Genomic DNA, 14,393 nt, shown 5'->3' on the forward strand with positions numbered 1-14,393 from the left:
ACACAAATACTGGCAATTCTTATGCTCCTATCAGTGAGGGCAAGGAAAGGCAAAAACACAACTCACCAAATATAATCCAAACCCACAGAGATGTTGTAGAAACTGGCATCAGAATACAGTCAAGGAGTAAACCACCATGTAGATCCAGAAGACCTGACCCAGCTTTTTCTGGCACATGTATTTCACTTGCAGAGCAGAGGTCAGAAAATGTCCTTCCTTGTTAGATAATCTCTCTGAATATAGGTGATATATAGCCCAGAACACTGCTACTTTTCTTACTCACCTGGAATATATATATTATGTCAATGAAAGCTTTATGGAAAAAACATTTCCTTCTATTTCTTTTTAGTGTTTGACAGAAATAAGGATTCTATGAATTCCATTTAAAAGATCAAAAAATTTTATTTCTGCCACTACAAAAGAAATCCATGAGGTATTACTACACCTACCTCATCTAACCTCTCTAATATGAAAGGAAATAAAACTCCATTCGTGTCAACATTTATTGATTTTTATATACTTTTAAAATCTATATCTGCTGTATTTATGTATGTATGTATGTGAATATAGATGCACACAGCCTTTTAAAGGGAAGAATGTTTTCCAGAAGAGCTTTCAGTTGTGAGCTATCAGGAAGGAGGTAGGTAAACAAATTATGAGTTTGGTAGTTTGTTCTACTCTTTCCTACCTTCTCAGTTACACTCAGGTGTAACTGAGCAAGCCTATGAGTGAAGTAGACATCACCATTGTTTACACAGCCTATAATCTATTGTTCTACTCTTTCCTAACTTCTCAGTTACACTCAGGTGTAACTGAGCAAGCCTGTGAGTGAAGTAGACATCACCATTGTTTACACAGCCTATAATCTATTTTTTCCTCATTAAAATATTCCAATTAGCCTCAAACTTTACATCATTTTTGCTTTGAATTTAGATTTTAGCTCTTTCCACATCTCTCTGGTGGAATACAGAAGGCATTGGAACACTGTAATTTGTGCCTGTGAAGATAGCAGTACAATGTGATGAAGTCGCATCTCAGACTTCTGCTGGATACACAGACTAGAATAAGCTCTGTGATTTCTTCCTTTTAAAGCAGTTTTATGTCTTGAAGTAATTTCTGTGGCTCTCTTCTGGACTATTAGTGCTTTTCAAAATAAGAAGTTCAGAAAGCAGTGTTCTGAACTTGCCTTCCTAAGTACAGTTTTTCTTGTTTCCACTCACTGCATTACCCATTTAAAATCAAAAGGTCACCATGAAAGGCCACAGCATTCCAAACAAAAACTATTGTTCAGTACCTTCTTCATTATGATCCTCAACTCTTTTCAGTGCTTAATCATTTTTTTCTACAAAATAAATACTAAATACTTATTTTCCCTTTCATAGCATGGAAAAAAAACAACCCAAACCGTACATTTTCTCTGCAGAGGCTCATTCTACTGGGTCCAGATTGTTATAAATATGCACCTTGTAAAAATGCATTTGATTTTTTGTTCCATCAATTATTGATTCATCCACAAATTCTGCTAGAAATGTTTACAGATCATTGATTAAAATGTTAATAATTATTTCATTTCACAATTACTATTTGAGATCTATTGGTTACTTGGTTTCAGACTACACCATCTGAACATATTAAAGTATAACCTTGCAAATCAAGATGTCATTTCAGTCCTAAGTCAAATATATTAAGAACTCAAGTATACAACACAATTATTCCTATCAGCCTAAGTTTCATTCTCAGTGATTAATAATTGAAACATATTTTCCACAAAACTATATTGACAGGCATCAGTACTTTTTCAATACTTTGATTTGTTATTACTACCAGATCAGGCTTCCAATCATTTTACATGAGAATAAAATGAGCTTTCCCCAAACTCTAATGACCATTTTTGAACACGAAGTGTAGGAAGGTAGCATCAACCTTTAGAAATGAAGCTTGTTTTTATTAAAATCCACTCTTGCCTAAGGTCTTAAAACTGTATTGTAAAACCATATTGTAAAGCAAAGCTGCAAGTTAAGTTTGACAGGCAAAATACCACTTTTCAGTAGCAGGATTTTTTTTTCTTCATAGATGAGAATGTATTAGGCATAAAAGAAGCAACAAGAACCAACAGAAGTGGACAGAAAGTTTTAGTGAAAACATGGAAAATGCTGGATTTGTAAGCAAAGGGCTCAATAGAGATGACTAATGACTTGGTACATTCATTTGTTTGCTAAGAGAACACTTGCAGGTCACAAATCTGGACTTTGAAATCTCATGAAAATCAAGTGTTTTTGTAGAAAACCATGAAGCCAGTTCTGACCATTTCCTTTACAGAAGTTAAAGGTGGAACCGAAGCTCTGCCAACATTCCTGCCACAGAAACATGCCATGTAGGTTACAGTTACTAACACAGTTCTTCCCTCAATACACTACCCAAGAACTATGTTTTTCATTAGCAGAGCAAGACCCTTCACAAGTTGTTCCCTCATAGAATCAACCAGGCTGGAAGAGACCTCCAAGATCAGCCAGTCCAACCTAGCACCCAGCCCTAGCCAGTCAACTAGACCATGGCACCAAGTGCCTCATCCAGTCTTTTCTTGAAGACCTCCAGGTGCCTCCACCACCTCCCTGGGCAGCCCATTCCAATGCCAATCACTCTCTCTGGCAAGAACTTCCTCCTAACATCCAGCCTAGACTTTCCCTGGCACAACTTGAGACTGTGTCCCCTTGTTCTATTGCTGGTTGCCTGGGAGAAGAGGCCACCCCCCACCTGGCTACAGTGTCCCTTCAGGTAGTTGTAGACAGCAATGAGGTCAGCCCTGAGCCTCCTCTTCTCTAGGCTAAACACCCCCAGCTCCCTCAGCCTCTCCTCATAGGGTTTATGTTCCAGGCCCCTCACCAGCTTTGTCGCCCTTCTCTGGACATGTTCCAGCATCTCAACATCTCTCTTGAGTTGAGGGGCCCAGAACTGGACACAGGTATTACGGTCTATGATGCCTGAAATGAATGAAATACTGAAGAAGATACATTGAAGAAACCAGAGCGGATTTCTTTGGATTAGGTAAGGGAAAACTATGCAGGAGTACACAAACTATATGAAAGGTTAATATATGAAAGATTATGACAAGAGAATGGTGATTGTTCTACACATCCATTGGGAATAGAACACAGACTCATCAGTCTTACTTGTAGAAATGAAAATAAGATTAAATGGGATGTTAGAAACAAGCTTTTTATCTGTAAGACTGCTAGAGCATCTGTGCCTGCTGTCTCTAGTGTGTCCCAAATTCCCTTCATCAGAGGTTTTCAAGAACACTTTTTTAAAAACCACTGTTTCAGCTCAGACTGCTAAACTAGAAGTTCCCTCCAACTTCTGTGTTTTCACAGTATTTGTGTGTGTATTTTGAAACTAATACCTTTTGGTATTAACCTTTATTTACACAAATATTCTGCAAAGTTATTTCCAGCACAAGCTGGAAGTGTTACTCAGAAACACTGTATTTTTATCCTTTCCAAACAACGTGTGAGATGCAAGCTTAGCATGATATAGCCTGGTTTGTTTTTCATTTACAAGTGCCTATACCTCAAAAACATTAGAGTTCTGCTTTAAGAAGCTATAAAAATTGTGAAATGTAAAAAAAAAATAATTAACTCCCAAACATACATTTTCACCACAGGGTTTTCTAACAAAACTTGCATATACAGTACATGGAATGATTCAAAAATCATTTTGATGCATTACAAATCACCTGTGAAAAAAATAAATAAGCGAAGACATTCTCACTTTTGGTAAATATTTATAGAGCCAAACAATATAAAGTATATGTAACAATCAAATTTCTAGTGAAAATGTGTGCAAGTAGGTTTATTTTGAAAGGAAAATTCCTACTCCCAGTGTCACACCCAATTAAATTCTCCAGGTAATGACCCCATTTGCATAGAGAGCTGAACCCACAAGTGGGAATTTTAATGGGCACACCACCTGAGTACATTAATTGAGAGTGACACTACTTGAACTAGTTTTGTGCTTACCCCACTGAAAATTCTACTCATATTATTTTTAATGTCAAGCTACAAGTCAAATTTCAAGATGATGGATTTGTTCTTTTTTTAAGCATTGAATTTGAATAAAAGAAAGCTTTAATTCTGTTATGCATTGCATAGCTTTAACTAATCTGTAGTTCTGAGTCTCACCACTGCTTGATATTTTCAGTGATTGGAATTTAATTTTATTCATTAATTTGTGAATAATTAGATAGAAAATAATGCTTCCAGCAGCTAAATAGCTTTTGGATGGCTGTTTAATGTACTTTTACCAGAATATGTGTTACAGTTAAACTGACATAATAGTTTACTAAAATATACTTGTGTAAATATCTCTAATCATTCTTCCTGAAGAAACAAGACTGAATACAACATTTCAGTCGTGGGTACCCTAGTTTACTTAAACTTAACCTCATGAAAGCTTGGTAGTTGTAAAGCAGATTGCTGATGCAGAGATAGCAGTTGTCAACAGCAGTGGAACTCCTGCACCATGTTTCCCTTTATCCTTCACACACTACTTATAATGACCTTGAAGTTATTGTGGATTCTGAACCACTGCTGTTAGTCCACATTAAATATGAAATCAAGGTGTCTTATCCTCACCTGAAGAAACAGACAAGTGGAGTTGCATTTCCTAGGGAGGAGAGCAAAGCCACGTTGTTTAACACATTTCTTTTCCCCAGCTTGTTCTTTTTAGTCCTCATTAACTGAAAGCAGCACAGTAACTAAAAGCTACTATATACATGCCACTGCCAAAAGTATTCATTTAAAACATGAATACATTTTACAATGGCAGGTATATGCTAGTTTTTGGATTCTGTGTTTAAATTGTTCTTATTCTTGTGAGTAAAACTATTCTGACTGGAAGTGTACAAAACTCTTCAATGTCCATCTTAACAGAGCTTTTGGTTCTTTGTTTCAACATGCAAGACAGTAACAACATATTTTTAACTGCCTATATTCAAACATAAAACACTGTTTCTTAGATATATTCCAAAGTTTCAGAGGTATCACTTTCACAACTATATATATATATTCAACTTGGAGCTGCTTATAGCAATGGACTTAGAAAGATGAAGAAATAATTTGCAATGTAATGTATATCATGGTATTGTTGCAGATGTCCATAACGAAATCCTTTCAAAACAAACAAAACCAAACTAGCTGCCTTGTGATAAAGCTAAAAAAACCAAAGGCAGGCATAGTGGAAAAAGACTGTAATGTGAAACACATACAAGTTGAAGTACAGCGTACTCACAGTGTGGTCACTTGTGCAACTTGGAGATGAGACAAATTGCAGAAGCCTACACCACTGATTGAAGAGGTATTGTATAGTGCTTAGGCACCAATTACATACCCCACCGAGATGATATAAAGAGCCTCAATTATAGTGGAGTATTTCGTCAGTTAAAATAGCATATGCATATCAGAATAAAAATTAGTAAGATACTATTAAAGGTACAAAAGGTATTATACAATCCTTCATCTAACATCCCATTTTTAGGAGCATTGAATGATCATGCACTAACAATTGCTATAATATACATATATAAAGGAGGCAAACAGGATTGTATGTAGTGTTTTATTAAATTAAGTTTTAAGTGAGGTGAACTGACATACTAAGAACCATATAGAGATTAAGATCACCTAATCAAACTCAACATCTGCCTGGTTTGCAGAGTGGTAATTCAGAGAGATTTCTTTTTCCAACTATAGTAGAAATACCCCACCATATCAAAGACTTTTAAAGAAGAGAAAGGCCATCCTTTTATGTCAGTAGCACAAAATCACTGGTAAATAGCACAAGTGCTTATGATGAGGCTGAATTTTGTGCATGCTATCAATTATGTATCCGAGTATACTAAGAACAGCAAGTAAGTACATCATTAAAGTGGGGGCAGGACATTATTTTTTTGAACTTACTTCATATCCTGATACTAAAACCGAGTTAAGGTCCCCTTGCTCTCTCTGGAAGTGATAAGAGCTGGAAAAAGAGTTAGAAGGTCTGAAAAAAAAAAAAAAGTGAGATTAATGCCTGTAGGATTTTAGAGCTACTATTCTCAACGTCAACACTACCTGAAGTCTTTCAACACATGGTTTAAGCACTTATATATAGAGAGAAGACACATGGGGGATATTTCTCTAATCTTTAGTTTTGGGAGCCAGAATAAAATCTGACATATGACCTCTTCTATATCCTATCTGTTGCATTTCAGAAAAATCACATGACTGTTGGCAAAAGCAGCTTTACTGTTGGAATACATCAGTATAATTGGCATTGCTCCCCAGGAACAAACATTGCAACCATCAAGACTTTTCTTTCTCAAATGTGTGAAGAGCTCAGAAAAGCTTTGATTTAGAATACTGTATAAACAATGTCCCATCAAACTCAACAAACAGTTCTTAACATGAATAGCATGGCTGAAATACAGCCATTATTCAATCCAACAGATACTAAAAGTTCCTGATAGCTCTTCACAGAAGCCACTTTTTTTCTAGACATATGATGTATTACAAATACTGGCTAGAATTCTAATAGTATGGCTCAAATAGTACTGTTCATCTATGCACTTAACAGCTCTCTTAAACAAACAAGAGTTTTGTCACAGATTCAACAGCAAGAATTCATGGTGCACACTCAAGCACAATTTCTGTCAGTTTTAACATCTTACCACTAAAGGCCCACACATACACAGGCATGACAGAACATCCAATACATTTAAATCAGGCATAGCAAAAAATTACTACAGAAGACTCTAAGCATGCAGTTTCTGCAGTAGCAGAAGCATGTCCAGACTCATCTTAAAAGCCAAGATGAAAAAAACTTTCCTTAACTCACAGCTGAAAGAGTCTGTTCCATGTGTGCTTAACTGATTTTAAACACATACCTGACTTTAAAATGCTGTGTATAAGCCTTTTTTCTACAGGCCACATAAGCCATTAGACCACAATATTTATCTACTGCAATACTACACTCTTGCTCATCTTGGTTTTAGTAAACTGAAGACTGTTGCTGCTGATGCACTAGAAAAATTTTCATTTTGATCAGATTTAATCATTATTGTGATTTCACCTCGTTAATACAATTTCACTAAGGAATTAATTTGTCCCCTTAATGACAAACTTTTTTACCTTTGGAGAATCACGTTAGCACAGCTTCTATGGTTTAGCTCCATCTGTAAGAATACTCATGCACTGGCTCACCTTCTGTGCAAGTCACCCAAAGGCCAAAGCCTTCAGGAAGTGTTATAACAGGGAAAAAAAAATCACAAAGAAGACATTAAATAATCATTCAGAAGAATAACAGGACAAGACCAGGTGAAGAAGATATGCCAAAGTTTCAAAATAAAGATCTTTATTTCAAAATAGTGTTTGAGAATAGCACATCCAGTTGATAGAAAACACAAATAGCAAGTTGCCATTTTTTCAGACCAGTTTGTAGAGACACTGTACAAGTTCACAAGTACTATTAAAGACATTTAAGTTCTGATGTTTTAATTTTATTTAAACTATGTTTTCACATTTGACTCCTAATTTTGCTTGTTTTAATGACACGGGGTGCTTACAAGATTGCCTATATAGTGAAAATTACAAAACAGAACAATATAAATACGGAAAAGAATTCCTTAAACTGCATACTCATATTTGTTGCTACAAAGATACATTTTACAAAAGTGCTAATATCTCTATGAGAAACAGTAGCAGACTACATTTAAATATCAATTCACACAATTTTTCAGTTGTCTGTAATACTTTGATACTTCTAATCACCATGAGGGTTAATAAACACTATTTTCACTTCTTAGTATTTCACAAACAAAGTAGGAAAAGAATATATCTTCATATGTGTGTGTGACAGAGAATCTGTACACATATGCATTTATGCACAAATAAAGTTCTTATATTTATTATTTATATTTTAAGAATAGTGGAAGTAAATGCTTAATAGCAAATACATGTTCCAGGTTTTCATAATTTCCATCCATCAAAAAAATCTCTGAGTTCCTGTAAGCAGAAACAAGAGTTTGTGCAGAGCAAACTGTATAGCTAAACCTCTACACAGAAAAAGGACTCTCCTTTGTTTAAAACAATATCATCCTGTAGTAAAGGTAATTTTTACTAACATTGAGTACTCACTAAAAGCTTGACATGAAAAGGTGCAGTTTTCCAAGCACAAAAGTGCAAGTGGGTATGGGCACTGGGGCAGGACAGGTCACTGATGTTCTCTTCCTTGTTCCAGAAAGCACAATGAGAAAAGAAACAGCCATAAATCACCTCTCTGAGACCAGAAGGGCATGACGAAGGATGTTTCATGGTGCTGCCTAGTGCCTGGGTACATGTCCCACCACCAGAGTTGTCAACCACAGACCCAGAATGGGTGAAGTACTGTCTAGACTTTTTCCAAGGTGCCTTGAGTACCAGTGCTCATTGTGATGCCTTACAAAGGCAAAATGCCTCCAGGCACTGCCACTCAACCAAGGCACCTTTTCCCCCTTCCCAATGTGGTTTGGACTTCTAGGAATCATAATTGAGCCCCATGGGCCTGATTCTGACCTCTGGGAATTTATCAGTTTAACTACAAGATTCCTTGTTAGCCTGCCTATTACCATAATATCTTTGTGCTCTTTAGTTGGAGCTAAATCAATAAAAAATTCTGACATTAATGGAAATGTACTTAGTTTATGCAACACAGATCTGAATTTGGTCCAATATGGGAGAGAAATACCCATGGTAAGATCAAATCTTGTTGTAACTATCAAAAAATAGCAGAGAAACTCTGTAAGATCTGCATTGTATAAGAATACACCACAATACTGCATATGTTTAAGACAAAATGTAATATCTCTCAGCTTCCTAGTATAGTTGAGGATTTGGCTATATAACCTGCAGTGTTAACTTGCAGTAGTAGGCACTACTAGTCAGTGTTTTGTTAATAAGCTTCGGTTAGTATCAGACCATTTGTTGACTTAGCTTCACATTCCTGTGATCTTTAGCTTGTCACATTTGCATAAACTGAATTCACTTCAGTGGAAAGAGACAATTGCGGTAAATTCACTCAGTGGATATTTGCTATTGGCTATCAATGACTGGCAACAAGATCTAAATTTATAAGGCCCAACCATCTACAAAAAGGAAATCTGGAGTGTTGGTAGGAAACTTAAGTATGTAAGATCAAGAGATGTAGGTACTTTACACAAGAAAAAAGTAAATGAGCTACAGGCATGAAAGTGAGAATCTAGCAGATGGTAAAGAAAATGGGTACCATTATTCCCTAAATCTGTGAGTGCCATCAATCTCTTGATGTGTTGGAATGATTTGATTTCACAATTACAACGACAAAGAGAAGTATTTTCAGAAATATCTTAATGGCACAACAGGAAAAAAGTTGTCCACTGGCTCCTAACTATTTCCCAAACATTTCAAACCCCAGTCCTTTCATTTTTAAAGGATACCAAACACTCTCTAAAATTTCCATTTTTTTAAACAATTATCTAAAATCAAGACTTAAAATGTATGAGAGAATAAGTATTTTTGCATTTACTTTTTGCATTCAACAACAGAATTCTTTGATCCACTTAAAGTTGGCCTCTGAAAATTGTTTAAATTCTGCCATATTCTAAGGATCTTTCTCACACAGAGAAGAAATAAATACCAAGTTATATGGCACTAGCTCTAAAGTCACAAGCACTTGACAAAGCCCTTTAGATTCTCAAGTTAAGTTCTAGTAATTCCCCTTTTATAGCCAAAGTTTGAAGATTTGTTAGACTATTAGTTGATCTGTCAGTTTTAAGGATATATTTCATGTCTACACATATTTCTAAAGTCTCTTTCTACAAAGAAGCATTTCAAGTAACATTAGTACTGAAGTAAAATAGAACTTCTCTATTCTATTTTGATTGAGAACAACAAAATCTTGGTACTCTAGTTCATGACAAAACTTAAACTGGCTTAAGTATGCCAATTCTTCTCATAGGATCAATACTGACAATAGAAAATACAAGGAATCTCTCTCAAGCCAGTAAGATATTCCCAACAAAAGAAATATTGCCACAGCAACCAATGCAGCAAACCCAACAGTAGATTCCTGATGCTGACTTTTGAATGCATTTTAAAATAACAGAGCAAAGTCACTTTCAACCCAAATAGATTGAAATAAGGATGTGTGACTTTTCACAATGCCTGTAGAGGCATGTTATGCATGGAGGCATTTAAGCATTTAAACATTCATGTAGGTAAAGGTAAATCCTTAAGGCTTTTCCCTGTAGTCTCTTCGCTGACCAAAACCTGTTACTCAATTCAAATGGCAGTTTTGCCCTTACACAGCCTGGGGGGAATCAGGTCTATAATGTGCTTTCAATAAAGTCTTCCACTTGCAAAGTCAAAATGAAGCTGGAATATAGCTTGAGTTCCATATACAAAACTATACAATTTATGTTAGAATACAGATTTGAGGATTGCTTTAAAAAATATATTTATATATAGGGAATTGACAGTGCAATACCAGTTGGTTTTGTGAATATCTTACCTTGTCTTTCTTCAAATACATTTAAAGAAAAGCTCTCCAGTTATACAGAGAATAAAATAAAAAGGCATAAATGTTTCATGATGGGAAGCAGATCCCACAGCATTCCATGCAGATTTCCAAGCAATCTGAAGATTCACAACATGCGTCCATGATGCCACAGTCCATATCACACGGGCAGTTACAGTCATCCCCCATCTCGTCCCCACAGCAGCAGCAGCAGGCCTCCGATGTGCAGATGCCACAGGATGCTTGTCCCAGAACAATGTTACAGAGGGTGAGAAATTCACAGAACAAGCAAGCCAGGATACAGTGAACACAGCAATCTTCGTAAGTATCGGTTTGGTAGCAGGTCATGCAGGAACATAACAAATAAACAAACAAAGACAAAAAAAGGGAGAAAACAATCATTATTATGTTATTCTAAACATGTAACATTCAGGCAAGTAGCTGAAAGACAATGATTCACAATAGACATAATCTAACACTATAAAGAACATGATTGTCATCTTCAAAGCCACTCTTGCAGCCTAACTTTTCTCCAGTTCAGTACTGGGTTTACTGCAAGTTTCCTTTCCCTGCTTCACTTTATGTAAATCCCAAGTACCATATATCCACTTAGATCTATTTCTCCAGGTATAGATACAAGTATCTGTATCTATGATCTTCAGTAGTAACTTTTCCCACCAGGCCCACAAAGTGATTAGAAAAATGTAAAGAATCAGTTTACAAAGGAAATGATTTCCAGCCTCTCCCAGTATATTTTTTCCTTCTGAATGTATTTTGTTAGCTTGCTAGTTATGAACAAAAATAAGAGAGCTGCCCAGGGAGGTGGTGGAGTCACCGTCCCTGGAGGTGTTCAAGAGAAGACTGGATGAGGCACTTAGTGCCATATCAGTTGACTGGCTAGGGCTGGGTGCTAGGTTGGACTGGATGATCTTGGAGGTCTCTTCCAACCTGGTTGATTCTATGATTTTTGCCTTCTTTATGGTTTTATGCACACCCCAAACCCAGTATTAACAAGCACATTCTGTGAATTTCTGTACTTACAACAATATATGAAACACTAAGTCAAAGCACAAATTTTTCTGTACCTTTTCTACACAAACTTCCTGCTAACCCTTTTAGCCTACTACTTTAATCTTCAATAAAGTTTATCTCTACATCTGCATATTGATACTCATCTTTCCTAAGTACTGAACTCCATGACGTAACTGAGGTGCCTTACAAACCGTCTGCAAAAATGCATGGAACCCAAAGTATAAACATAAGGAATAACTTCAAACAATTAGCACTTCCATGATATAAGACTTGAACTAGATGTGTCAGTAAAAAGGAGACTGCAAGGGTGAGGGATACACTGTGTTCTTTTTTTTCTCTCCTATAAAAAGCACATAACATGCATAACTCTATATGTATAAACATACTTAATGTGTAAGAGGCAGTGAACAGTCAAGAAATGTTGAGGATAGAGAGTTACTTTCCTTTCCCAGGCTCAGTTTTCATTCCTTGTTTTAGTACTTGCAAGCTTTGAACTTCTATACTCACAAACAGCTAAAGACTGGGAAAATGTTCTGGGAAAAAATATCCTGCACCATCTGATCCTTTCCCTGTCCCTATGGTTTATCACAGATATCTGCTACGACATGCCAGTAGGAAAGATGAGATATTGAGCTATTTGGGCAAACTGGTCTCACCATCTAGAGACGTTATGTTTTTATGGTTCACAGGCTGCTGGAGACTGTTAGAGAATCATAGAATGGTTGAAGTTGGAAGAGACCTTTAAAGGTCATCCAGTCCAACACCCTCTACTGAGCATGGCCATCTTTAACTGTATCAAGTTGTTCAGAGCCCAATCCAGCCTGACCTTGAACATTCCTAGGGATGATTCATCTACTGCGTCTCTGGGAAACCTGTTAAAAGAGTTTCATCACTCTCATTGCAAAAGAATTCATCCTGATACCTAGCCTAAATGTAACCTCTTCTAGTTTACAACTATTACCCCTTGTCCTGTCACAGTAGGACTTGCTAAAAAGACTGTCTTCATTTTTCTTACAGACTCCCTCTAAATACTGAAAGACTACATTAAGGTCTCCCGAGTTTTCTCCAGGCAGAACAACCTCAACTCTCTCAGCCTTTCTTCAATAGGAGAGGTGCTCCAGCCCTCTGATCACTTTTGTGGCCTTCCTCTGGACCCACTCCAACAGGTTCACATATTTCTTGTGCTGAGGAATCCAGAACTGGACACAGTAGTCCAAGGGGAGAGTACACAATTGCTTGCCACAATTACTGAGCCTCCTAAAGTTATTTATAAATGTCAAAACTGATGCAGTAAGCAAGTATCTCGATTAATTTCAAGTATGTCTAACCTTGCAGAAACTTCCACTGAAGGACAGTGTAGTGATGACTTCACACAAGAAAGCATAAATACATATAAGAAAGCAATGTAGTGGCAGAGGCTCAGACCTGCAAATCTGTCCCAACAAGCAAAGTAGCTAGAGCTCTCAGCAAACTCTGAACATCACACTGCTGGGGACTGATATTTCTTACTGACTAAGCTATGTGGATTCAAATAGCTTTGGAATGCCTGTACTGTACTATTCAGTGTACATATACTGTACTATACACTACGCAGTATACACAGTTATACATACTGAAAACTTATGACCAGAACAAAGAAGAACAGCAAAAAAACAAGAAGGAAAAAAAAACCAAAACTAAACAGAAAACAAACAAACCCCAAATCCCAACCTAAAAACCTCTACTACTGCACATGAAGTAAAACTGTGAGGAAACTACAGGTAAGATTGAGCTGTTTTTAAAGAAAGTTGTTGCTTGTATTAAAAGGCTGCTTTTGCCACAGAAATAGTGTTGCTAAATAATTGACCTTTATAGAAACCCCAGAAGATATGTGAAATAAAGCTGGGAACTAGCAGTTCACTGAAGAGGTCCAAAGCCAGACTGATAGCAATTAATTAGCTGGTTGTCATGGAGATGATGTTAAATTTGTTCAGGTAAAATCTCCTTTCAGATTTTCTTTTAATATGAAAGAAAAAAATAAAGAATCTGAGTTCCATCTAAGAAACTTTCATGTATGAAGAGCTGAGGTTTTTACTATGTTATATCTTCAAAACACAGAAGAAAGACAATACCACAACAAATTCTGTTCTACACATGCTTTTTTAAACAATAAGTTAATAAAACTTTAGTATATTGGTACTGAAAATAGAATACTCAAATCTTGCCTGCTTCATTCAGGGATATATGAAACTGCAGAGAGATAAATATTCACAGAAATTATAATATACATATTTACTGATGGGCAAGACAGAGAGTTAATAGATTAAACAGAAGGTGCTGGACTCAGAAAGAACTTTTTCACCCATAAAAGAACTTTTCCCTCCTAATCTAACAGAACATTAAATCAATAATTACAAGAAGAGTCTGTGTTGATTTAAATAAAGGTCTTTCAAAGATAAAAGTTATTAATAATGGTCCAAGATACAGAAAGAACTTTTGGCTATTAGTGCTACGATGGAAACTCCGTGGAGGATCTTTCCATCTCTTCTTCACTGACTGAAATGCTGAAAGGATTTGTTTGCCTGCTACCAACTTTTACTTCCTTCTCTCCAGATGTCAAAACTATGTTTTTATTCTGAAAATCTTTATATAATATTTCACTTCAACTACCCAAACACTTAACATAGAGATATCCTTTACTGCTCTCATTCTTGTGACGACTAATCTGTACAATTAACGTAAACTTTCATCCCTATTTCAAGGACAAACCTGAAATACTCATGCTTTATATTCTTCACGTTATTGACTTTTAAATAGGTATG

General features: G+C 36.2%; 1 protein-coding gene and 1 long non-coding RNA gene across 3 annotated transcripts in view; both read right to left on the minus strand.

Moving 5' to 3' along the window:
- Positions 1-69: 69 nt before the first annotated feature.
- LOC135175075 (uncharacterized) lies at positions 70-7,252 on the minus strand. The gene is made up of 3 exons (XR_010302208.1): positions 7,161-7,252; positions 5,952-6,033; positions 70-283 (listed from the first exon to the last, which is right to left on the minus strand). It is a non-coding gene; the product is annotated as an uncharacterized LOC135175075 (long non-coding RNA).
- Positions 7,253-7,366: 114 nt separating this feature from the next.
- MDFIC (MyoD family inhibitor domain containing) overlaps positions 7,367-14,393 on the minus strand; it is a 59,009-nt gene continuing 51,982 nt past the window's right edge. For both annotated transcript variants that reach the window (XM_064142092.1, XM_064142087.1), the window contains one exon: positions 7,367-10,877. In XM_064142092.1, coding sequence (XP_063998162.1) covers positions 10,630-10,877 — 248 coding nt within the window. In that variant the 3' untranslated portion in view covers positions 7,367-10,629. The remainder of the gene's footprint in view (positions 10,878-14,393) is intronic.

Source organism: Pogoniulus pusillus, chromosome 4 (assembly GCF_015220805.1).
Source record: "Pogoniulus pusillus isolate bPogPus1 chromosome 4, bPogPus1.pri, whole genome shotgun sequence".
In the NCBI taxonomy this organism is placed as follows: Eukaryota; Metazoa; Chordata; class Aves; order Piciformes; family Lybiidae; genus Pogoniulus; species Pogoniulus pusillus.